Here is a 25824-nt window from a genome sequence, read left to right on the forward strand (position 1 = left end):
ACTGCCGTGCCTCAGCCACACGCCTCACCTCACCATCTGTGGGTCAGAATTAATAGTGTCAAAATGTTTTTGCCTAGGTGTAATATTATCTTATAGTGTATATTTTTGTTGTGTATGTTTTTGATGTACTTCAACAACCAGTTTGAGTTTCCAGTATAATAGTAGGCCTATTCCTCAGGCTATTTTTGTTTTACTGTCTTAAATTGTCGCTATATAGGCCAATTAATTATTTTTTATTTTACGACTGTACAACTGGCACCAACATGGCAGGAGGTGGATGTTTTGGAATCAGTGAGCAAGATGCTTAGCCCCCTGATTGAGTTTACCGATGCACTATCTGAGGAACAAGAGGTCGTTGTGTCACACCTCAAACCTGTGTCCTTACCGTCTTTTCAATTACACTGTTCTGACACTAGCTCACAATGACACGGACCTGATGAAGGTCATGAAGAGGGTCATCCTCCAGTACTTGTGAGAAATACTCTCACCCTGCAACAGGTGACCTGCTAGACATGGTCTCCTTAGATCCATGTTTCAAAGTGATGCACATAGTGGATGACAGGAAAGAATGCATCAAAACCAGAGCTGCAACACTGATTCAGTCACTGTGAGAAAGGCAGGCAACATCAACAGAGGAGTCTCGACAACAAGCAAGAGAAGCTGCAGAAGGAGGAGCTGTAGAAGAGGCTGCAGAGACGGTGGCACCAAAAAAAGGAAAGGGGAGTCTGGGTAGCTTTTTCAAAAAGACACAACCTGGCCCAGTTGCTTTTTCCGACAGAAATGCAGTTGAAGTGGAGCTCAAGAGCTCAAGGCACTGGAGGATGAGGGTGAGGCAGGTCTTATGCAGTGGTGTGGACTGCAGCAGGCAAATTTCCCAAGAGTGGCAAGCTTGCGGTACCTTTGTGTTCCTGCCACTAGTGCCCCTTCAGAGAGGGCACTCGGCATTGGTGGCCTTACTTTGAGTATAAGCAGTGTGTCCAGTATGTCCACGTTTCTGCAGTACTATAACTGTAGGGCAGCTGTTTATTTTGTAATTTTGTATTGTGAGTGATGCATTGTGTAATGTTGATTGGGAAAAAAGTTCAATTCCCGCTTTACTTAAATGTACTTTAAAAAAAAAAAAGAAAAAAAAACATTTTTAGTCATTTCTGCTTATTTTGACAGTTACAGTAGAGAGAGACAGGAAAGGCAGGGGAGAGAGAGGGGATGACTCGCAGCAAAGGGCCTAGGCTCGGATTCGAACCCATGTCTCAGTACTATGTGAAATATGGTCTAGTAATAGTTAAGAGTACAGTTGATATACCAGTGCGTAACCCCTTCAGAAGCATTTGTATTGAAATTTTAAGAAAAACAGATATACTGTGATGTATTCCATTACTGTCCATGCTTCAAATTATACCATGATATAATTTTTCGGCCTTACCCAGCCCTCGAATATGGCACTTTTTACCATGATGGCCAGTAAAAACTTAATCCTACAATTTTGGCTTGTAAAGACTTGGTGCCCTATCTTGTGCCACCCGCTACCCGCTGCCACTACCCGCTACCCGTGAATTGCGCATTTAGCAGCTTCCGCTATCCCTAAACGGTATCTTGCGCCCACACTACCCGCTATCCATTATGCCAACTCCGTTATTTGTGCCTGGAGGTGTGTCCGTGGGCGTGTTTTATGCGCTATCCCTAAAACTGCTATCTTGAGCACACACTTTAGCACACAGGTCAGGACCACCCGCTATCCGCTGTCCGCTTTCCCGCTTATACAACAAATATGTAATTGATGTCCTTTATATTCGAGATGAACAACACTGATAGGACCAGATCTGATCTTTAACCACACGGGTCTAACTTTAGAGTTAGTGCTGTTGGAGTAAATGTATTGTACATGTGTTCCTGTACAGACTTAGACTTCTTCTTCCAAGTCGTCTTAGATGAAGGGGAGGTGTTCATGCATAAACACTGCAGTCCATCCTCTTACAGTACAGCACTCAATGGAAAGATAGCTGTTCCCACTAAGCACTGGAAAGTGGACTGATCTGACGTTGTGGTGGTCGTGGTGGTGGTGACGACAGTGACTGCTGCTCTCACTTGCCATAATTTGTTTTATGAATGTAATGTTTTCCTTAGTTTGATGATTGTCTTGCCTGTTTGTGCACCTCCTCTTTGAAGGCAGAGTAAGTAGCAGCAGAGTAAGTTCACTTACTGAGGCCTACTCCTTCTCTTCGCTTTCCTCCTCCTCTTCTTGTTTGGTCTCTGGTACGCCAATTACCTTCTCTCTCGCTCTTTCACTTCTCTGTCTCTCCTCTGTCTTTCCCTCCTTCTCTTTCTCTCCTTGCTCCATGCCTCTGGTTTTTTGCTCCCTGCCTCAGTAACTCTCCCCATCTCTCTCTTTCCCTCCCTCTTTTCCACTGAGGGTGTGATGGATGTTGGGGGGTGGGGAGGAGAAGGAGGAGAGCAGTAATGGGCAGAACTAAGTGAATAGCTCTGTTTGAAGAGCAGCATGTCTGCCAGCAGCACCCAGGAAATTGAATTAGACAACCCCAGCCTCAGCCTTAACCACATCCTGAGTCCTGATTGGAGTCCCGGCCCAGCCCAAGTGCGACTCTTTGTCCCCGTCAGAGTCCTAGTGCTTGACCCAGTACCAGCCCATCGCCAAGCCCAGTCCCAGGCCCTGTTTCAGCCCCAGCAGCCCTCCCAGCCAGGGTGTCTTTAAGGGGGCTGACGAGCAGTGGGTAATATTACATAAAAAGTCACCTCACACCTGCTGTTTTGCTCTGCGTACCTTGCCCTGCTGCTGGATTGTATCTGAATCTTCAGAGGATGTATGTTGGGACTTGCCCATCTGATAGCTGCCTTTTGTTGTCATTTATTGTGACAGGCATCTGAGTTGGATCTCCCCAGATCATGTCAGGCTCTGACATGAATCCACCTCAGATCAAAACATTGTTTGTCTGTTTGTGACAATAAATGGTGGCCAAGGCAGGTAATAGCAAATCTGTATAACTTTCCTCTGAGCTGAATTTAAGACGCAGGAAACAAAAGCAAAACTGAGGCTCTCAGGGAGAAGCCAAACAAGCTTTTGCTTGTGTATGTAGAGCTGAGCGATATTTTGACAAATCACATTGCAGTTAATTTGACAGATATTACGATGATTCAAGATTTTAGTAGATATGATCGTTTTTACATCCTGCTTATCATTTTCACTGAAAAAGCTATTTAAAATCATGATGATGATGATGTGATTCTTGCCAGGATCTGTACCCAACCAACATGTTTTCTTACTTCTGGGGAATACAATCAGTAGGCTCAGGTCATCCCTGTATCCTTACCATACACAATGGTAATTTGTTACCCTCATCAAAAATTGCAACTCCTACAGATTGCACCTGGCCGTGTTGCAGTTTCAATAACATTTCAATTATTGTTCAGCCCTCGCTTTTTTCCTTTGTACAGATATTAAAGCGCTGGTGTATCTAAAATGGGTGTATCTGTATATTCTTTCCCCAGTGTCTTAAATTATTTTCATGATGTTTCTACTTGTGTTCCCGCTGGTCATCATCACTGAATTCTCAAATGGGATATCAGTGAATTTTACCAATGGATATTTTTACAAGAATATACCATAATGTGTTTTGCAATTTGTAAAATGCACACATTTATTGCATCAGATGGTAGTTGTTGGCTTGTTTCTCTCACATCAAGCTTAACTGTAGTGGAAACCAGACTGTTTATCCCTTCAGAAGTTTTCTCAGTGGAAAAACAACATTAACAAACCAGAAACGAATACATTTTTAGGTCTTGGAAGTGCTCTGACCTAGTTATGGAAGGTCAAAGAGAAGTCATGGAATTTTATATCAGCACGCTGGTGGGAACCATGGCTTCATTGGCTGGTGCACTCGAGAGAAAGGGGGTGTCATAACTAAGATCATTATCAAATATGATCCCAAGACCCCTTCTCAACTTGGCACTAGTATACGTCATGGGTGATCAGATCAGAGCAAGGGACAGAACAAAGATGCATAAAATTTAGATGTTAATGTGCCAAAGACACAGCAAGATCTGATCACCGGCCTGTGGTTGGTCAGAGATGCATTTGGCCACATTAATAACTGTCTACATTCGACATAAAGCAACTACAGAAATGGAACTCAATTTTTAGCTTCCACCAACAAGCAAATGCAAATCGAAAGCAGGCAGTTCAGAGAGTAGCATTATGGAAGGAAGGATTGTGCATGGCAGTCTCCATTTTGTGAGGCAAAGAGAAGTCTGGTATGCTGACAGAGCATTGTAAAATCAACCACAAATATAATCCAGCTAAAGCACATCCAAACACAATCTGGTTAGCAGATATCACAATCACATGGTGTGTGCCCCAGAGACGGAGACACATCTACTTTTGACAAGCTGACAGGGGACAGTAGTGGACTTAACTCCATATACAGTATGTTTCACTGGCCTGAAACGATGTCAGGATGCAGGATGGAGATCGTCACTTTCACAGCACTCTGTCATCTTAAATAACAATCTGTCTGTGGGCTGTATGGCTGTCGTCTTTGATGGATCACAGCTGCGGCACGAAGATGTGTCTCTCCCCCCCTCTGGCATATGTGATCATGATAGACCCTAACTGAGTTTCCTAGGCCCAGTGTTTTAGCTGTAATACTGTTGGTGATGCTGAACAGCCAGTAGGGACGGAGGAAGATTGTGTAGTTTGATTGTTTTTTGTTGTTTTAATGTGTGTGATGTCTGTGGAAAGCGCTCCTCAAGTCTGTGTTGGGTTGTTCTTGAAAATTGAAAGGGAGAAAAATGCGGTGCAGCAAACACTCATGTATCTCCGAGTAATTGTTACTGTGAAGAGAAGAGGTCTAGATTGGCTTCCTGTGCTCTGTGATGTGTTGTTTGTTTTTGTAATTTGCTTTTTTTTAAATTTTGCACAGGCCAAGAGGAGACAAATCAAAGCTGACTGCAACACTGTTTTATGTCAGTTTTATATACAGAAAAACATTTCAGACCTCGGTGGGCATGGTCTGCTGAACCTCATTGTGAAGAAATAATGAAACGCAACATATACAGCGTAAATTACAACCATCATGCACTACTAATCTTATAGCAGAGTGTACACAAAAGGATTTGCATGAGGCTTGAGTATCTATTTTATACGGCTGAATGAGTAAGACATGTTTTACACATTTTGCAGATTTATTTATGTATTGTCTATTTCTTCCTCCATTGCAGAAAATCTGGGGTACGTTAGGTTCACATAGTTTGTTTGGGTTTGGGTCAAAAATGTGGACACACCAGAAATAATGTTTCTTAGTTTAAAAAAAAATCCAAAATAATACATAACAAGCGAATGTTTGTGCCCAGTTCTGAGGTTTTAAACTCAGTATGCACCAATAGAGGCATACCCAATAAACTCTGTCTTTAAGCATTAACTGAAAGATATAACTGAGTTTTGAAAAGGACACAACTTTTTTATCTATGTGTAGGGCAGGCCTACGTTTGGTATCTTACATCAAGTGAAGAAATGATAGTGAAGGTATTGTTGAAAATACAGGTAGTATTTTCATTAGTAGGCGCTATAGGCGTATAGGATGTTTCAGTTAAAAGTTAAGTTGTTGAAACTGGCTAACAATAATGGGAATGCATTTGGAGACAAAATAGTTTCACATTAATTTTCAGCCACAACAGTCAGCCTTCTAGCCTGTCAGACAGGAGGGCTGCATCCAGCCACATCCACCACAATCCACAACAAAGCTGCAACTTTTCTGGATACATGAATTATGATGTCACATTTTCAGGACAAAATAATAAATCAGCAAAAAACTTCTTTTGAAAATCAGCAACTCTATGATCCAGTAAGGTGAAGTTTTGTTTCCAACATGTGTTTTCATATTCAGTGGAAAATCATTTTCATTTCTTGGGATTAGTGGGCAACGCTGAGCCTTCATCGTCTTTCTGGTGGCATCCTCTCTCCACCATTTCTACATATCACTTGTCTTCCCTAAGCTCATGTTGTTAACTGTGGCGGCTAGCGTGTTGACTCACTGTATGTTAATTGCTGCTTGTCAGGTCTGATGGACTGGAGGTAATCGAGCCTTCAGTCTGGCAAGCTGGAGGGCATGAATGTTTGCTAGTTGTCGTCGTCCATCTCTTTTTTTTCTCTCTGTCTCTCTCCCATTCTTGCTTTCCCCAGTGCTTCTCATTCCCCACATCTCCACATTTGCTCTTAATGTTATTCATGCCTGGATGCTGATACCCCCTCTGTTACATGCTCGCTCTCTCTGTCACTTGCACTGTTATTCATGCTGCCTTCAAGGGCTCCACGTAAGCTTATATTACCAAGTTTGGCAGTCGGAAAATATGGCTTGTCACAGCATCCTAGAGCAGTTGGTCAGAGGAAATGACAAGAGGTAGTACTTGGGGTTGCTGTTGAAGGAAAAGGGGAATTAAGAGGAGACAATGTGCGCGGGCTTGTAATTGATGTTTTACTACAAACAAAAATGTGTGACAGTCATAAGTCAAACAAGAAGCGAAAAGAGCAGTGCACCCAGCACAAATTAATTACAGTATTCAAGAGGCCAAACAATAAAATGTAATTATAACTGTACATCACTTTTGCCATCATTTGTTATAGCGTTCATGCTCTCCTCCTCCTTAAATACCACATCTCAGCAGAAAGTATTTGTTAGGGCCTTCACTTCCTCTCGCCTCATAACTCAGATATTTTCGACAGCACTTTTAAGGCAGCATTAGCTCTCACTCTGACACAGATACACTAGGATTTCTACACAACACCCCAACCTAAGTCTGGAAATATCGTGCTTCTGATGATTTCTAGGATGGCGTTAAGTGGAATGAAAATGCGGCAGCCGCACAAACAACTGATAGTAAAAGTGATGTATTTTATTATTTTAAGTAGTTAGTATTGTTATATGACACTATTGTCACCCTTGGTTTAAGCTGTAGTTATCATGCATATGCAGCAACTTTTGGCTAATTAATTTGTTACAACACCAATTTCATGCCTGAGGTGTAATTTCTCCTCTCCATTCTGGCACTGCAGCATAAAGAAAGTCTACATCACTTAATTTCTTCTTTTTTCCATCGATGCTTTACTGAATTTTTGACCTATTTACGCAGGCAAAAATAAACAATCCCCTGTTGCATCAGTGCATGTGTGTTTCTCTACTTGTGCATGTATACGTTCCATGCTGCATAGAGAAGCCAGGATTTCTAGAGTTAAACAGAGAACATGACAACTACTTACAGGGTCCGCTTTGTTATTTTTCCTGACCGAAAGCCCTTGTGTGTGTGTGACAGGATGCAGAAGGAGCTCATGAGTGGCACTTGAAGGCAGCAGGAGCAACACCATGGATACACTCCAATGCAAAACAATGATACTGACCACTCATTAACCTCACACCCACACACAGAAACACACACATACTGTACGCCCCACTGAAATGAGTGTAAACCACAGCATGGCAGCAAGGCTTGTTAATTTGTAGTCACATGGTACTGCATGAATTCCCAGGGTGAAGCTTTAACACCTCGACTTACATGCCTAATAGCCTCCCAGTTGCTCGCCCCAGTGAGATGTACTAGTAGTTATTCTCTGACACACAGGAAGCCAGCCTGTAACACAGAGGCAATAGAAGTGTTTCTGCTTGGTTAGAACAGTCACTACAGAGGTGGAAAGGAGAGAGAGCGAGAGAGAGAAGGGGGGGTGGGGGTGGAAAGAAGAGAGAGTAAGGGGGGCAGGGAAAGAGGGAGAGAGAGAAAGAGGGAGGGAGGGAGGGAGGTTGAAGTGGCAAAAGTTGAGTTGGTTTCAAACTTATAATATTGCAAGAACACAGTATGTGTTGTATACCATTTTTTTTTTTTTTTTTTTTTTTCATTTTTCTTCCCTCGAGGAAGGTAGCAGTGTTCTCCAGGCATAACCACACTAGAAGGACTGGAGGTATTTTTAGCCAGCCCACAGAGACTTGTGTGTGTGTGTGTGTGTATGTGTGTGCATTGAGCATGATTTAATAGAGGAAATATTGACCAGCTGGAAAATGTACAGAAACCATTTTAAAGAACAGGGCTCGAGAGATATGACAGTTTCACTGCTCTGCTAATGGTCTATTATTGTGGGGCAGGAGGGATCTTAGAGTTTGTGTGTATGTGCGTGTGAGTGTGTATGAGAGAGAGACAGAGAGAGAGAGAGAGAGGGAGAGAGAGAGAGAGAGAGAGAGCGAGAGAGACAGCGAGAGGGAGAGAGAGCCTGTGTGTGGTTAATCTTAATGCTGAAACTCCTGGCTGTTGTTCCTTTAGAGTCACAAATCATTTATTGTAAGTCGCTCCAGATAAGAGTGCCAGCTAAATGCCTCAAAAGAAAGTAAATATAGAGCAGGGGAAAGAGGAGGTGTGAGAGAGAGAGTGAGAAAGTGAGAGAGAGAGAGAGAATCCTGAGGGATGAGTTAATAAAAACAGAAAGTCAGGCCTTGTGTCAGACATGGACTTTGAAGTGTGTGTGTGGTTTTTTTCTGGGATTTTTTTTTCTGTTTGTGTGTGTGTGTGTGTGTGTGTGTGTGTGTGTGTGTGTGTGTGTGTGTGTGTGTGTGTGTGTGTGTGTGTGTGTGTAATATTTTGTTCTCCAACTGGAGGCCTCGCTCCAGAGCTTCCATTTGCTGGAGTGAAATCCCTCCTGATGCCGATGCGTTATCACAGCGTTTCACTGGGGTCTGCTGCCTAGCTTGCCGTATTTCCAAAATTTCCTCCTTCTCCTCCTCCTCCTCGCTCCGTCTATCTCTCTTTCTCTCTCTTTTGTGAAACCTCCGGATGCACATGGCCCACTCGATTTAGTTCGCCTCTGTGTGGGAGTATAAAATGGGCTGCCTGTTATAGAGATGTGTTGGTAAATAGAAACCCAAACTCTATCGATGCTCTTTCTCCAGCTCAGAGAGGAGGGGAGACAGAGGAGGTGATGGATCCACACGACCCATCTGCGTACTTTTTGGGTTACAAAGTTAGGAATTCTTCTCACTGAGGAGCTAAAGTACATTTTAGTGTGACACTGTACTATACAAAATATCTATAAAATATAAACTGCATGGAGAAATATCCTAGTGGAGTGTTTTGGCAATGTTATAGTGGCACCATAGTAGATAGAAACATCATAAGGTTACCAATTATTAAATACTACAGACACACTATAAGGTCCCATAAAAATATTAGAAGAATGTTATAGTAATACCATAGGAGAAAAAATACCAGAAAGTAAGACACAGTTGATATAAGCTCACGGTTGTGTACTCGGCCCCAGTAGAAATATTATAAATATATTATAGCAATGCCAAACTGTAGGAGATAAATATTACAGTGATTTTTCACTGGGGCAGAGACATAGCTTGTGTGTGTCTAAGTGTGTGCGTGTGCGCGTGCATGCGTGCATGTGGATGTGTGTGCAGGCGTGTGTGTGTGTGTGTGTGTGTGTGTTTATAAAATTTGGTTCACAGCCAGTCAACAAAAAAAAAAAAAAAAAAAAAAAAAAGTTGGGATGGAAATGTGTGAGTCTGTACTTGTCCAGCATGCTGTTATTTTTTCCTGGACTGCCATGAATATATAGGCTCTTCTGCTGCTGCTGCTGTTATATTGTTAACTGTCCCTCCATTTTTTCTTTCCTGTCTACCTTCCTTACTATCCTCTTATCTTTCCTTCCCTCATCTACCATTGCTTGCTCTTCTTCTGTCTTCCCTCTTCTGCCTTACTCTTTCATTCTCTTTCATTTCCCTTATATCTTCCTCTATTTTTCTGCTCTCTTTCCCTCTCATCCCATCTCCTCTCCCCATATCTCTCTCCCTGTGCTCCTCCATTTCTCCCCTATTCCCCTCTCCGCTCTTGTCATCTCCTCTCCACCTCCCATTTCTTTTTTCCTACCCTTTATTTCTCTCCTGTCCTTCTTGCCTGCTCATGCTTTCCATTCCTCTCCTCCTATTCCATTTCTTCTCCTCCCTGCTCCTCTCCCATAGGCACCCTGTGGAATCTGTCGTCCTATGAACCTCTGAAGATGGTGATCATCAACCACGGCCTGCAAACCATGACCAACGAGGTCATCATCCCCCACTCGGGGTGGGAGCACGAGCCCAATGAAGACTCCAAGCCCCGCGACGCGGAGTGGACCACCGTCTTCAAGAACACCTCTGGGTGCCTCAGGTGGGGTTAAGCAAAAAATACAGGTGCACTGAGAGATAGAGCTGATGTCAGCCAGTCAGTGTTGTCCAATATAATGGAAATGATGCATCAGATTTAATACTACTAGTCAATAGTACACTGGTTGTCGACGTGAAGCCTTTAACATGGTTCATAATGGATGCTCATTGAATTTTGAAAGGTGTTTTGCAGCCAGAAAGTCAAGAAAAGTGATACATTGGGCTCTATTTTCCCGGCGCAGCGCAGGGTGGCGCAGTGAGGCGCACCCTGCGCAAAGCTATTTTCGACCAGCGCAACCCGTGGGGCGCACAGTTTCTTATTTTCCCAGACCGAGGTTCGCCGAGATGGGAGTGGCGGCGCAGCAGGGGGAGGTGCCGACAGATTCAACCTGGCGCAATGACATTTTCGTGCCAAAAGGCTTCGCCGAGGTGCGCCAAAAGCTCGCCTCCTGAAACCACGTCTACTTTCGGCGCAAGGCGCAGCGGGGCCGGCGCAGTGGAATTTTGGCTGGCAGGCGGGCAGTGCACACACGTCTCCAAAACCTCACAGATTGTCATGCACAGTAACAATGCAATAAATAAACACAAAAAACACAATTCAATGCTATAATCTCAATCAGCACATAAATGTATCTCCATATGGACTGTCCCGACACAACTGATGTCAGATCAAAGAAGATTGGCACCGTTTGGCAGCGTAATGAAAACCCAACCTGATCACCTGTCAGTCAAACAATGTATCCAGTACCGTGATGTCTTTTTTCCAGTCATGGTGTCTGGCACTGCTTGTGTTAACTACACAGTTCTTCTTCCATATATATAAATATTCCACACTGGGTTTCCGTTATCCGGTAATCACCGGACTATGACTGGTAGCCTAAAATCTGCCAAAGTCCGGTAATTTTTAAATGCCCGGTGAAAATATTCCCTCTAAGCACTATTTGAATTTTATTAAAACAGTCAATTTTCACGTAATTTTATTTATTTATTTATTTATTTAAAAAAAAAAATAGCCTGCGTGATCCCTGTCTCCAATGTACCAGAGAGAGAGAGAGAGAGAGAGAGAGAGAGAGAGAGAGAGAGAGAGAGAGAGAGAGAGAGAGAGAGAGTTTTTTCTCTGCAGAACCAGATCAAAACAGCGCAGCAAAGTCGCCTGGGGGAGAACAAGGTCACAAGACTGATACGCATTGCAAGTTGCGGAGAGACACTTGAGACTTTGGATTTTAATTCAGCTGCTGAATTTAGTTTTTATTGCATCTATTTGATTTCAAGTTGGCAGCACGCAGCGTTATTAAAATGGTATGAGCCAGTTTTTTTGTTTGCAAATTGTAGTTGCATTTGTTTGCAATTGTATGCAATGTTCATATTAAAAGAGCACAGGCTTGTGCAATATTTATTTATTTATTTATTTTAGACGTTACGCACTTGAGTCAATTGACGGCACTAATTTTATTTGATATAGCCTACTTTTCAATAAAAATATTACGATATAAATTGACATGCCTTGATGTCATTCTTATGTAGCCTGCATATAATTTTAAGCTCAATAAATTCAGATAATATTTGACCGGAATTTCAAACATTTGTCCAGTAAATTGAAAACCTGCCGGTCATATTGTCCGGTGCCAAATTTTTTTCTAGGGGAAACCCTGATTCCACACATATAGAAAATGTAAAATGCATCGGTTCCTTGCCAGACTCTGGGCGTTTAGAACAGCAAATGTAAAAGCTTTCATGAACCGGATTTTGTTTTAATCTCTAGTATGTCGTTGCATCAGTAAGTGACGGGAGTCAAAAGTTGCAAAACAAACATGTATTTATATGAATATGGTGAGGATTATCCTCTGGATAAAACATTCATTAAAAATGGGGGCTTCACAGTAAAATTTATATTTGCTTGTAAAAATCAATAACTTTAACAGACGGTGACAGAGCTGGAAAAAGAGAGATGCGAGGCAGGTAGGTAATGGAAAGACAGGGGACTCAGGAAGACGAATTTAAGGATAGATGCATGGATGGATGGATGAATGGACAGATGGATGGCAGGTAGCTCCAGCGACATTCCAGCAGCCAAGACTGGCCTCACCGTGTGTGTCGCGGCTGCTCTCTTTCTCCATGTCAATTGTGTGAACGTTCATTACGCCTTCGCGCAGCGCATTTTAAAGGTGAGGACAGGGGCTCATTTGATTGGTTTAAAGTGAATCGGCTGTGTCAAACCCACTCCACGCCTTCTCTCCTCCCTTGCGCCGGTAGGAGGAACGGCGCAGTAGATGCGCCAAGGCGCACGGCGTGCCAAAATAGCAAAATCCACTTGGCCACTCCCAGTTGGCGCAGCGCAGCTGCGCTGCGCCTCCGCCTCGCCTGGTCTGCGAAAATAGAGCCCATTCTCTGAAGGAGGTAGGGAATGTCAAGGAACCTTATGTTACAAACAAGTCACTTGACTATGGTGGTATATTATAGCTTGTGTCACACTTCCATTGCCTTAAATAGAAGTTTTCAGCTGGAGTGGCAAACAGGCTGTTTCCCCTTCAAAACTTGGTTGAAGTGGCAACATTTTTAAGTCATGCAAGTACTCCGACTTAGTTTTGGAAAGTTGCACAGTTTGACATAAGGCCCACAGTGGGAGCCTTTCATTAAACTGATTCTAATGTAACGTTTTGATCAGATTCAACACAAGTATGACTAGATTGGCCTTGATATTGGCCTTTAAAAAGACATATTTGTTGAACCCTAACCTCACGTAAGCTCTCTATCCACTTTTTTGGTGAAGGGTTCCAGCGGTCATTGTAAACTTGGAAAGATCTCGGAAAAAGTGAACTTTGATTTCCAGGCTTGACAAAGTTTGCGGATAAAATTCGTAGCCAAAAAAGGTTTTGGAAATGCCATTACTATATTTGTTTTATCGTAAGTGTGGTCCAGCTTGGCTGCCAGTAAACAGACTGAAACATTTGAAATAATTATTTCCCAAATTTGAAATCTCCTGTTTACATAAGTCTGAGATGGTAATTGCAGCTGGTCAAAACAAGGGCTGGACATTCAAATCAGCAACTAAACAAATAATACAAGACCCTGAAAAATATTGTCTTGGAAGAATGAGTTGCAAAAATGTGTAGGATGTGTAGGAGCGTTTCAGATTTCAGACGGGCCGGTTTTGAATGAGGAATCTTGATGAGCGATGAATCTGTGTTTTGTGAAGGGGAAGCCTGACTTTTCCTATAGGTTTTGGCAACAATGAATTTTCCAGATTTACCTGTAGTTAGCAGTTGCAGAGTGAGACTAGCGTGATGGGAGTGAGAGGTCTTGTAGTGATGCCGGACCATGGTTAAACTTTGCATGCACGGACAATTTATGGTACGACAGATGCTGCATTCCTCCTATCCCTGACCTTAGCTGTACAGCTTGTGTATGTGAAGTATGTAGGAGGGCTGGCTGCAGGAGGATTGAAGGCCAACTAGAGTGTGCAACTTTGAGAAAACAGTATTGAGTATTAGGTACTGAGGTCATGCTGTACTTTCATGGTAATTCCTTCAAAGTTGTGTCCTTTTTTTCCCACATCCATTCACACAGCAGGGGTTAATAGCCACACTTTTGGTCACAGATTGTATTCAGCATTAAGACAGCAAATGCAGTATGTTGTTTCTTACTTGTCATCTAAAACAGAACTGAAGCAGATGGGTCAGCAATGTCATGTCCTTTTAAAATGCGCTGTAACACTGCCGCCTTACTGTCTTTTTGTCCTTGTAGCTTTTCCAATTTCAGTTCACTCTTTGCTGTTTTTTCCTTGTAAAGTTTAAAAGCTCAGTTTTTAACTTTTCACCGTGAATTTGTCCTTGCAGAGTTTTAAATTAAACTTTGGGTGGTAATTGCAAAAGTTAAAGTACAAAAAAGCCCAACTTGTGGTTGTTTTTCCCCCAGTGTAATGGCTGTGCTTAAGTAAATGATCAATGGCATGTCTCCCAGTGCTGCTGCTGGAGCCATTTGTGGTGGTTATTAAAAATTTTGGTCTCTGACCTATGGTGGCCATCTTGGAGACTAGACCATCATGTTTAAAACCTTCAAGGATAAGTGGGCTTATCACTATGGTAACACAGCATCCCACTTTCTATCTGAAGCAGCAAAAGCCGTATAAAGCCGTATAAAGCACTTCATCTTTCCCAGTGAACAATGTGAAAGGTTTGCAGGGATGTTTGGTTTTTATTGCAAGATAAGATGTTGTTAAGGAAATCTTACACCAAACACATTTCACATATATGATATACAAAAAAAAAACAAAAAAAACATCCAAACATGTATTTGCACATGTACACAAAATGGATTTGAAATCTGTTTTGGACACTGGAAATATATTTTCCTCCTGTGTGCTGTTGAGAATATCTGCAAGTGCATCCAGAAGTTGGTATTGTACCAGACTATATTTTGAATGAATGTGAAGCGCATATTCATATATTTCTTTTTATATATTTGTGCGAAACTCACCTAAGCTGAAATGTTAAGGAAGCACACTGACTTTTAGTATTTTAGTGTTTAGTCTTTAGTGTTTGGAAATGCTGAGAAGAAAATTCTTCATTTGTTACCCTAAAAATGGTTGGTTGACTTTGTTAGCAACTCATAGTGAAGGATTAATACTGGCTGCAAGCTAATGAGTTAAAAAAACAAAAATAAGACAAGGGAAGTTAGTGTCAAGCTTATTAAGGCTGAGTGGGCCATGACCGCGCCCACAGTGCAGTTTTTGTCTTGCTTGTTTAGTACATTTTATTTGACAGCGTTTTATTGTTTTGTTAAGAAAAAATACTTACAAACATGAATAAATATTATTAATATTCAAAATGTGTATCCCATTAACCCTATTTATCTGCTAGACTTTTCACTGTTTGTCAGATAAAAGCCAGCACTAAACCCACTCTACAAACTCAAACTCAACTCAGCAAAGTGGGCTAGACCGCTTTTCTTTGAGTGGTTTTTAAGGTTGCAGCTGCAACCTTGTGTTTTTCTTAGGGCACTCATCCAAAATGGTGTTGCACTCAGGCTCCAGACAGACATAGCTAACTGTTCAAGTAGCGTGACACACACATCCATTCTGCTGACCCCTTCTGGACCATTTGTTTTAGAAGGGAAGGTCTCGTTTATCCCTGGGGGGCTGGAGACTGAGATAATAGCTCGATTGTGCTCTTACCTTAACCCCTTACACACAAACACACAGACACATACACATACACACACACACACACACACACACACACACACACACACACACACACATGGAGGAGATAATGGTTGATAAGGCCTAAATGGTCTGAGAAAACCAGCCACAATGCCCTTGGGTGTTCAAACAGAACAGAAGGATGATTGTGTAGCCTGAACTTCTTAGCAAGCAGTAAACCACCATGTCAGTAGCAGGTGCTGTGTCAATTTGACCTCTGACCTGTACTCAGTTTCCAGTACACCACACTGTTATCAGGAGAGTTGAATGGGTGAACATGCTGGATCTCATAAGTTGAAGTTGAGCGTAGCTAGCATCCATGGCATGTGTTTGTCAGGTCTGGAAGGCATGGAATAGATGAATACTTGCAAAATGAGATGAAGGGTTGGATGTGTTGCTGCAAAAAATAGTAAAAAAAGAAGGAAAGAAAATTTGTTAAAAACAAGATAGTATGTATTCATTCTGCCAGATTCTTTTCAAAATCTGCTACGATTGCCATTTGTTGGGTCGTTGCAACAATTTCATTAGCTTTGAGTTTCATGTCCATCTACTGTCACATGGCAGTCTGAATATTTTTTGAGTATTTTTTTCTAGTTAGACAAGAAAACAGTTCTGAGTGAAACTTGCTCTGAGTACTTGGCCTTGAAGTATTGGCTATGAAAACCAGCACAAAATATGTTTCAGTACAGTTTCAGGACAGCCTTCAAAAAGTCATACCAGTCTGCCCTAGTTTTGAAGAATATCAGCTAAGTAACACAAAATGCAAAATGTAACTGAGGCCATTCAAGTGTCTGACAAAATATATGCACCTCAATAAGTGCACCACAAACATTGTGAAACCACAGTCAAACATATTTCTGCCTCGGTCTGTTAGCTGCTGTCAGCAGAGGAGGAAAACTGGAGAGCAATGATGTTGAATTCCTGTTAACAACTTCCAAGCAGTTTTCCCTCTCCAAGTGGCTCTTCTGCTTTCCCTTCCCTGTTGAATCTGTCATTTTGGCTGCAATTCATGATGACAGACTGTAGTGAAGTGGGTGTGTGTGAGCAAGAGTGAGCGAAAGTGAGAGCAAGAGAGTTTATGTGCGTTATATCCCCGTGCCTGGTTGTGTTGTGTCTCCTCCTGGGCCGGCCAAAGCCGTCTAGACTTTAATCCAGAGCAGATCACCTCCCAGATACTGCAGCATGCTGGTTGAAATCCAGAACAATACAACATCCAAATCCAGCACAGCTCCCCCATGTTAGTTTGGGTCCGTCTCTGTTGGACTCTGACTCTCTTTCTCATTGTCTTTCATTCTCTCTCCTTCTCTCACAAATAAACCAGAATGTATTTTCCAACTTGTTTTTCGTATTCATGACTTTAGACGGCTTTCAGCTGCTTCCCTCACAAAGAGACCAGCTACAGTGGAAACCAGACTGTTTACAATTTTAGAACGTCCCTGAGCTGAGAAAAAAAACAAAAAAAAAAAAAACACTATCAACAAACAAGAGCAGGAAAAAACTTTTAGTTTGGGGAAGTGCTCTGAATTAGTTACAGAAAGTCATGGAAAAGTCATTGAATTTTACGTCAGGGCTACAGAGGGAACCCTGCTCTCATTGTCTATCTGTATCATCCTGTAGCTGTGTCTCTCTCATTATCTTTGATTCTCTCTCACTCTCTGTTTCCATCTGGGTGTGCATCAGTGACTTTAGAAAAAAAAGTGTATCGTAGTGTGATCCCCTTGTCTTGAGGTTTACATCCTGGATTTAGCAGGTGCACGAGTAGAATAGGATATGGTCAGTGTGTGTGTGTGTGTGTGTGTATTTCCCCTCCCTTCAAAGACTTCACCAAACCCCCCCCCTCACCCCTTAATGCCTTGTATCTCATTGCTTTCTCATATCACAATAACTCCCTGTCACTCTTGCTCTCTATTCCCTTGATGCGCTTGGTACCAATGAGAGCATGTCTCCATGGTAACTGTAACCAAGCCCACAGTTGCCTAGACGCAGGGTATAGCAATGGGGAGGAGAATTGCTGATGCCAGGGAGAATCTGTTTACTCACGGCAGCAGAGCCACCGCTTACACCTCAATAAAGCCGTGGCTAGTGTTATTATAATGGCCTCTTTTGTCGATAGGGCCGATCTTATTTACAGCGCTCAAATTGTGGGCTCAGTGAAGAGGAGGTGTGTGTGTGTGTGTGTGTGTTTGATAGTGGATGTGTTAGGATAATTCAATACACTTGTACTACATTCATGCATTTTTGTGTGTGATTGCAGTGGTGCATTTGTTCACTGTAATGTGTTATGAACATGTATTGGATGTTTTGTGTGTGTGTGTGTGTTTGACACTGTGTGTGAGTGTCTGCATGCATCAGAGGCATATAGAGTATATATGCAAATGTGTGTATTGCATGTTTTGTCATAGCACATTTGAGTGTATTTGTACGTTGAGAAGTGTGTGTTTAATGTGTGTTTAATGCTTATGTGTGCTATTTTAAAATGCACGTACATTATGTGTGTTTTGCATCTATTTGCATGCATGTATGTCAGTGTGTGTTGCTGTGTGTATGTATGTGTGTGTGCATGGGTTTTACTTGTTTGGGGGGTGTGGAAGAGGGCATCTTGTTACAGGCTGTTCAGTGGATTTACATATGTGTGTGGGGGTGGGAAGGGGGTGCACATATGGTCCCATGGTGTTGCTGTTGACCTTGTGGGGCGATGGCAGAGGTCAGCCATGTCTCCATCCATCTCCATCCATCTCCATCCATCTCCATTAGTCCTGCTCCAGTCTATTCCTCTGTCATTCTGTCGTCCTCTTACGGCCAAATGACACCGACTGACCTTCACACCCACGCTTCGTCTGATATAGTGGACACACTATGGACACGTCCACATGACAGTGACAGGCTGTCAGCGTTTGCACAGATGCAGAAAGACACAGACAGACCCAGACACACATATGCACATCCAGTTATTCCTCAAGCCTCTAATAAAAAAAAGAAAAAAGAACAAGAAAAGAAAAAAAAAACACTCCTCACACTCTTCACAGCCAGGATATTGAGTTTAGGTGAGAAAAGCCAGTAATGGACCAAACTGTTCAGGTTTGTGTAATAGCAACGAAATTGGTACACATGTACAGTTTGACACCCTGAATGCTTTTCAGAGTTGGAGCCAAACACGAAAATGGTACTGATCAGCTGTGGTGGCTGTTTTTTTTTCCCCCGCCAGTAGTAGAAAGAAAGGACGTCTGGGGCGCCGCAAGTGCTTAGAAGTCTCCTCCTGTGTGAAGGAGACTGAAGAATGAACAACAGATTAGTTCTAAAGAAAAAGAGTTTCCTCACAGAGCTGTGGAGTCATTTTGAATGATTTGTTACCAGTGTAATCATAAAAGTAAATGGATACTGTCTTTATGGAATTTTGTTTGATTGGCATCAGTTAAGAAGTGAGTGTGTCCTTGGTTCTTTTAAAACTGATGTGTAATTGTATTTTTACAAAATGACACATGATCACAACATGATTTTGAACCATCCCAATCAATGTTTATGGATTATGAGATTGAGTCATGGTTTGTGGAAGTAAACAACTGATCTGCTGACATGGGATTAGGGTTCAGGGTCCAGCATGCTCGTTCCCAAAATCCTTCTAGCCCCACCATGGCCAGACCTTCTTACTGTTGTCAAAGTAACTTGTGTGTTCATTGTCGTCTCCAACCGATAACCTCTAGATGCAAATGTGCCATCCAGCTACAACTCCCTTAACCTACTGATGCCTGCTAGAATGAGAGAGTTATTCATCTTGGCAGCAGAGAAAGCCAAAATGTGAAAGTCAACATAGCCAGCATCAAGATAGCCTAACTAAATAAATGAGAGAGTTGGTGTACTGATGATCTAAAAGTTTAGGTTTTGTTTGGTGTTGAAGGAGATGAGATCAGCATGTGTACCTACATCCCTTGAGTACAACTAGGAAGTCAACATTTACAACCCCAGATAGCCCATCAAGAGACAACATCACCTTCCCAGTGTATGCCCCACTGACAGATGCACCCACAGCATAAACCCTCCACCGTGGCAACTGTTCCCTGAAAGACTCTCGGAAATGAAACAGCTGACAATAAAACCCCCCTGTCTGTCTGCTCCAAACACACGCCTGTCAAATAAATCCAAGGCGGGCGCTCCTCTGGATCCATTTACAGGGGAGGTGGCGGCCATTTTCTACTGGCTGAAGACAGATGAGTTGGTTTATGGGAAGGAGCGGTGGGTCCAGATGGCTGGTGCTGTCTGCCTAGTCTCTACCAAAGATTAGTTTTAATTAGCGCAAAGTGCATAATGACTCCTCAGTCCTCCAATTGCTACCTAACATGAATGGCAGAAATATACACATACACTGGTGAAAATGATGGTAATGAGTGAAGGAGGTGATGTGTGTGTGTGTGTGTGTGTGTGTGTGTGTCAGGGTCAGGGATTTGGTCAAGACAGAAGGGCTTAATGTGCTGCACATCCATTCAGATATGTAAATTAAAACCATTTGGCTTAGATACTGCAATAGAGTGCAAATACAGTGCAATAGGTGTATCCGCTGTTGCCATCTAAAAACCATGCATACATGTAGCTGTGGTGGATGTAGTGTGTGTTTCAATCAACACAGCACTATAGAGCACTCCAGCTCTGCTTACCTCCACAAGGCTGCCACTCTTCCACAGGACTAGCTGAGGGTCGGCTAATGGGATTATGTGGGTTAGAAGCCCTCATAAATGAAGTCCCTGGTGAGGAGCGGGGAGCCCCAGCTTTCTCTTAACCCTCTTTAAAGCCCTGCCTCTCACAGTCATTCACACAGGCGCACTAAGACTGCAGCAGATCTGCTGCCGCGCTTAGGAACTGTGCTTAGGGCGCTGGCTGATGTAACATGGATGGCATTTCCCTTTGTGCCAAAACTGAAATTTATATTCATCATTTTCTTTAGATTATTTCTGAAGCGGTTAGGCTTTATTGCATTATACATTTGACATAGACAGTGAGTATAAAGGTCAGGGGGCTCATGCAAACCTACAAATTGCATGGTTGAGTTAGGCTGATATTGATTAGCTGATACTGGCCTTTTATTATAATCAGACAAATGCCTGTCAGTGTCATCTACCTCTGGCATGATAGGTAGGATTTGGCTGATTTTCTGAATTGTACTTCTAATGTGATGTTGTTCACAACTTGTAAACAAGTATATATGATTATTTTCTTTCTATCTTTCTTTCTTTTTTCTAACTTGGTTTTGTACTTCTTATTCTTGTTTCTATTGTTCATGTTATGGTAATTATTTTTTAAAGCAATGGTCTAGCTGTCTTGTAGCTCAAATACCTTTTTCAATATGACAGTGTTCACACAAGATATTGAATATCGACACAAAATATTTGAGCTCTACCAGTGTCAGCATTGAAATGCCCTTATTTTATTGTACCATATTATGTGTTGTACACTTAAATTTTTACATTGAAGCACCATTTTAAGAAAAGAAACAAGAGTTTCATTTGCTGATCTGCACCTGCTCTCTAGTTTCTTGCCTTCACTTGCCAACAAATCAGTTTAAGCTGATGTTAAAGAAGGGTAACAATTGTTTTTCTTTTTATAAAAAACAAAACAAAAAAAACAACAACACAGTCATCTACAGTTGCAGAAATCTCAGCTGTTGCTGCATGCGAGCCGTGCTGTGAATCCTCAGAGGGCAAGTCTACTAGTGCAGCCGTGAAAGTGAAGCTGACACTCATTCTACATTTTGCATTTCACAACTAGTTCAGAGCAGATGTGCGTTGTCAACACCGTAGTTATACCTGGTTGATTCCCTGTTCTATTATATGCCTCTCTCAGGGTTACTGACAGTGTGTGGCTCCCTTTTTTCCCCAGAAATGTGAGCTCAGATGGGGCAGAGGCCCGGCGCAGACTGAGGGAGTGCGAAGGATTGGTGGACGCGCTGCTTCACGCCCTCCAATCAGCTGTAGGGAAGAAGGACATGGACAACAAGGTAATGAAACACACTGTGAACACACTAAAAATAGACATATAAATCTCTATCTTGTAGTCTGTATGCAGTAGGTGTTAAAACACTAATAAAAAATGTTGTACACTAAAGAATACATCCTGCTTTGCCTTTCTCTTTCCTCCAGTCTGTGGAGAACTGCGTTTGTATCATGAGGAACCTGTCCTACCACGTCCACAAAGAGGTGCCAGGCGCCGAGAAGTTCCAGGACCCGTCAGCGCTGCAGGCCCCGGGCTCAGCGGGACCACAGAGGAAGAAGAAAGACGATGCCGGCTGCTTTGGAGGCAAGAAGGCCAAAGGTGAGGATGGGGGAAAGAGGGAGAAAGATCAAAAGCAAAAAACCACCACTCAGGCCTAACTGGAGGAGTTTCATTCCACAAAGAAATTTCGACTGTTAAAATAAAACGCAGCACCTACTCTTACAAAATGATTGAAGAGATATGAGGCAACTCAAGACTGGTAGACGAATTTTTCTAGTTTACAGTCTGCATCATAACCCTTACAGGTTTTGGATATTGAGTGATGATTTTGAGCTTACTTTTATGTAAGCCTATAGGATATATGGCATTTCCAAAGAAGAAATGATTGAGGTTTTATGTGCTTTTTCACAGACCTCACTAGTTATTATGTGCACTTTTTGCCTCCATTAAACTTACAGAAACTGAAATGACTCAAAGACCAGAGCATTTATTAAGACAATCGAACTGAAGAGATGCCATTTACTCCTTGAATTTGCTAGTTTCATTGTCAGCCAATGTTCAGCTTCTATTTGCAGTTTAAATATTTGCCCATTAGATGATTAAAAGAGAAGACAAATGTTTGATTACATACTTCTTCAGACATTTCTTACTTCCTCAGTTTGTGAACGTTTATTTGCTTCCAGTACTCTGTATAGAATGTACAAGCATCTTTTTGTTTGGTTGGTTTATTTGTTTTTTTCTTTTTTACCAGCCTCACTATTGTCTTGTGTCACATAGTACTAATTGCTGTAAACTGTGCTTAAGGGATTTATTTTAGAACAGTATATATCCATATTTTTTTCAAATGTATACCTCATTTTGGAATGGAACTTTAATCTGACAGCACACAGCACCCTATGGATATATACTGCTCTAAAGACCCCCACCTCAAAGGCCCTTTGCAAAAACAGCTAAGAACAGCTGATAGTCCCTCGAAACACATGCCTCAATTGTTTTAGTTTATTTCTGTGCTGTTTTGACTTTAGACTTAATTTGTGTCACTGATGCTGTACATGTTAGACATTTTTTCCATCTTGTTGGCTAACAAGCTAATCATTGTGCCAGCTGTCACTGCACCAGTAGTTAACATTACATGGCTAGCTGGTGCATATTAGCATTATTATGAGTTGTTTTGCAAAGTTAGTTCACTGAGAAGTTAGAGTGTAGCAGGAACATGCTAAAAATGGTTTTTCATCAAGTTAAACTAAACGAGTGTCAAACCACAAATTGGAGTACTTTGGAACAGGAACTGAGGATAAGAGATCAGGCCATTCACTTTTAGCTATGATGTGGCTGTATGGCTCCACATCCATGACTTGTATCTTTCAGAGTTAACTTTAATTTTCTGGTTGTTAGACTCTATTAACAAACAGCCAGTTCTGTAATGGACCTCCATGATGGTGCCATCTGCAGTTGTCAGGAGGTTTCCAACACAACTAAAGAGTCTCTATTGACTCTCCTAAACAGATGTGCCATTTGTATGTGTTAGCAATCTCCTAATCAGCAGTCTCTCAGGCTATTAGTTAAACAACACTGTTATCTCCCTGTTGCACAACAATAATGGCTGCCATTAATCAGTCAGCCAATGAGGTGTGACCTACCAGCTAGTGACCCTTGACCTGCAATGACCCATCCGTAAATCCTGTCGTTTGAGGGGCATACATGGATACAGATATATGGAGAAGGGACTTAAACACACAAATACTTTTGCACACACACAGTCACAGAATAATGAGATGTGTTTAGCTACCCTGAAGGCGTACTCCGTAAAAATTAGACCCAAGTTTAAAAACATTTCACATCCTATGAAAGTGCATGGAGGCAGGTGTTTCAGGAACACTGTATTGGTAATACACTTAGTCGCCCAAGTCATTTGTTACCTTAAGTAGGCTACGTTTGCCCCCCAGTTTAATGTCACTATCGGTATAAAATATTCCATTATGATCAACACACGCTTCAGGGCTCAGGCTTCATTTTGGCTGATGAACGTGGCTAATTCTTGGCCATTATTTTCATCTCTCCAAGCACATTTCTATTCTTCCCACACAGTGTTTTTAATGAAGCATTTACACAAACGCTTGAGGCATGTCCTGTTATTCTGTATGTGTTTGACTGTGACTCTGTCCTGTGCCCCTGTCTGACATGGCAGAGTGGGAAGAACTTGTAACAATGTAGACCCAATTGCTTTCTTTCTTTTTGTCTTTCTTTCACGCATCCTTGCTCTGTGTCTACCTGACTGTGCTGCTCTCTCTCTCTATCTGTCTGTCCCTCTCTGCCTTTAATAAAGCCGTGCCACTGATGCCAGCTCTTTGAACACGTTTCCCAAAAAACACTGCTAATGGCCTCCCATTGTGCCTCTTATTTGTCCTGAATGCTTTTCTTTCTTTCTCTGTCTTTATCTCCCTCTCTTTGACTCTTCCTTTCTTACTCTTTGTCCCTCTCAATCAAATTTACTCCAATTCAATATGGTTTACTGGCATGAATGTCATAAGAACAATATTGACCATCTCAGACAACCTTCTTTTACATGTCAGTTTACATCTTTCCTTCCCACTAAGGCTGCACAATTATTCAAAATGGTATTGAAATCACAGTATGGATAAGTGCAATATCCAAATCACAGCAGCAATACGGGACTATTATACCATTATAAATGAAGTATTGTGGAGCTACAAATATCCCTGGCCAACAAATCAAATTCATAGTATATAAAAAACATGATAGTTTGGTGTGAACCCTACAAAATTCATATCACTCTCATTTTACAATTTTTTTTCCCAGTTGAAATTAAAATTTCGATGCAGCAATAATCACATATTGTCACAATCGCAGTATCTGTCAAAATAATCACAATATACAGTTAAGTAAGTATTTGGACAGTGACACAGTATTCATAATTTTGCCCTTGTACACCACCACAGTGGATATGAAATGGAGTAATCAAGATGTGATTGAAGTGTAGACTTTCAGCTTTAATTTAAGGGGTTGAAAAAAAATATGGCATTACCCGTTTAGGAATTACAGCCATTTTTATACATTGTCACCCCATTTTCATTCATTCATTTATTTTCCAAACCGCTTATCCTCATAAGGGTCACATGGGGTGCTGGAGCCTCTCTCGGCACTCATTGGGCAGAAGGCAGGGTAACCACCCTGAACAGGTCACCAGTCCATCGCAGCCCATTTTCAGAGGTTCAGAAGTAATTGGACATTGAACTATACATAACATATATAACTATAATTATAAGGATTATATTCAGTATTTGGAGGAAAATCATTTGCAGTCCATTACTGCCTGAAGTCTGGGGCCCATGGACAACATCACCAGTTTCCTCCCTTGAGATGCTCTGTCAAGCCTTTACTGCAGCTGCCTTCAGGTGCTGCTTGTTTGTGGGTCTTTGTGCCTTCAGTTTGGTCTCAGCAGGTGAAAAGCAGATCAGCTGGGTTGAGGTCTGGGGACTGACTTGGCCATTGAAGAATATTCCACTTATTTGCTTTTAGTAACTCTTGGGCTGTTTTCGTATTGTGTTTTGGGTCATTGTCCATCTGCACTGTAAAGCTCCATCCTGCCAGTTTTGGGGCATTTGGCTGAATCTGAGCAGACAGTATAGTCCTATAAACATCAGAAATGTTAGTGCTGTATACCCTCTGTATTTATTTTCTCACAAACGTCTCTTGACTGTAGATTTGGACAATGATATGCCTGCCTCTTCCATAGTGTTTTTGACTTCTCTAGATGTTGTGAATGGGTTTTGCTTCACCAGGGTAAGAGTTCTTCGTTCATCCACTTTATATGTCTTCTGTGGATTTCCAGGCCTTTTGGTGTTGCTGAGCTTGCCAGTGAATTCCTTCTTTTTCAGGATACACCAAACTGTTGATTTGGCTACTCCAAAAGTTGTTGCTATCTGTCTGATAGTTTTTTGTTTTTTTTTTTTGCTTTTTGCTTTTTGAGCCTAATGATAGCCTCCTTCACCTGCATGGACACCTCTTTGGATTGCATGTTGGGGGTTCTGATAAACAGCTACCAAATGCAAATGCAAACGCTTGGAATGAACTCCAGACCTTTTATTTTCTTAATTTGTCATGGAATAGCAGGGGGAAACGCCACACCTGGCCATGAAACTGCTTTAAGAGTCCAATAACTGTTGAGCCTCTGAAAATGTGGTGACAATGTATAAAATTGGCTGTAAT

General features: G+C 41.9%; 1 protein-coding gene across 6 annotated transcripts in view; it reads left to right on the forward strand.

Moving 5' to 3' along the window:
- arvcfb (ARVCF delta catenin family member b) overlaps positions 1 to 25824 on the forward strand; it is a 237752-nt gene that overhangs the window by 169116 nt on the left and 42812 nt on the right. For all 6 annotated transcript variants that reach the window (XM_030059900.1, XM_030059899.1, XM_030059896.1 and 3 more), the window contains 3 exons: positions 10014 to 10197; positions 21262 to 21379; positions 21522 to 21693. In XM_030059900.1, coding sequence (XP_029915760.1) covers positions 10014 to 10197; positions 21262 to 21379; positions 21522 to 21693 — 474 coding nt within the window. The remainder of the gene's footprint in view (positions 1 to 10013; positions 10198 to 21261; positions 21380 to 21521; positions 21694 to 25824) is intronic.

Source organism: Myripristis murdjan, chromosome 9, assembly GCF_902150065.1.
Source record: "Myripristis murdjan chromosome 9, fMyrMur1.1, whole genome shotgun sequence".
NCBI classification, from domain to species: domain Eukaryota; kingdom Metazoa; phylum Chordata; class Actinopteri; order Holocentriformes; family Holocentridae; genus Myripristis; species Myripristis murdjan.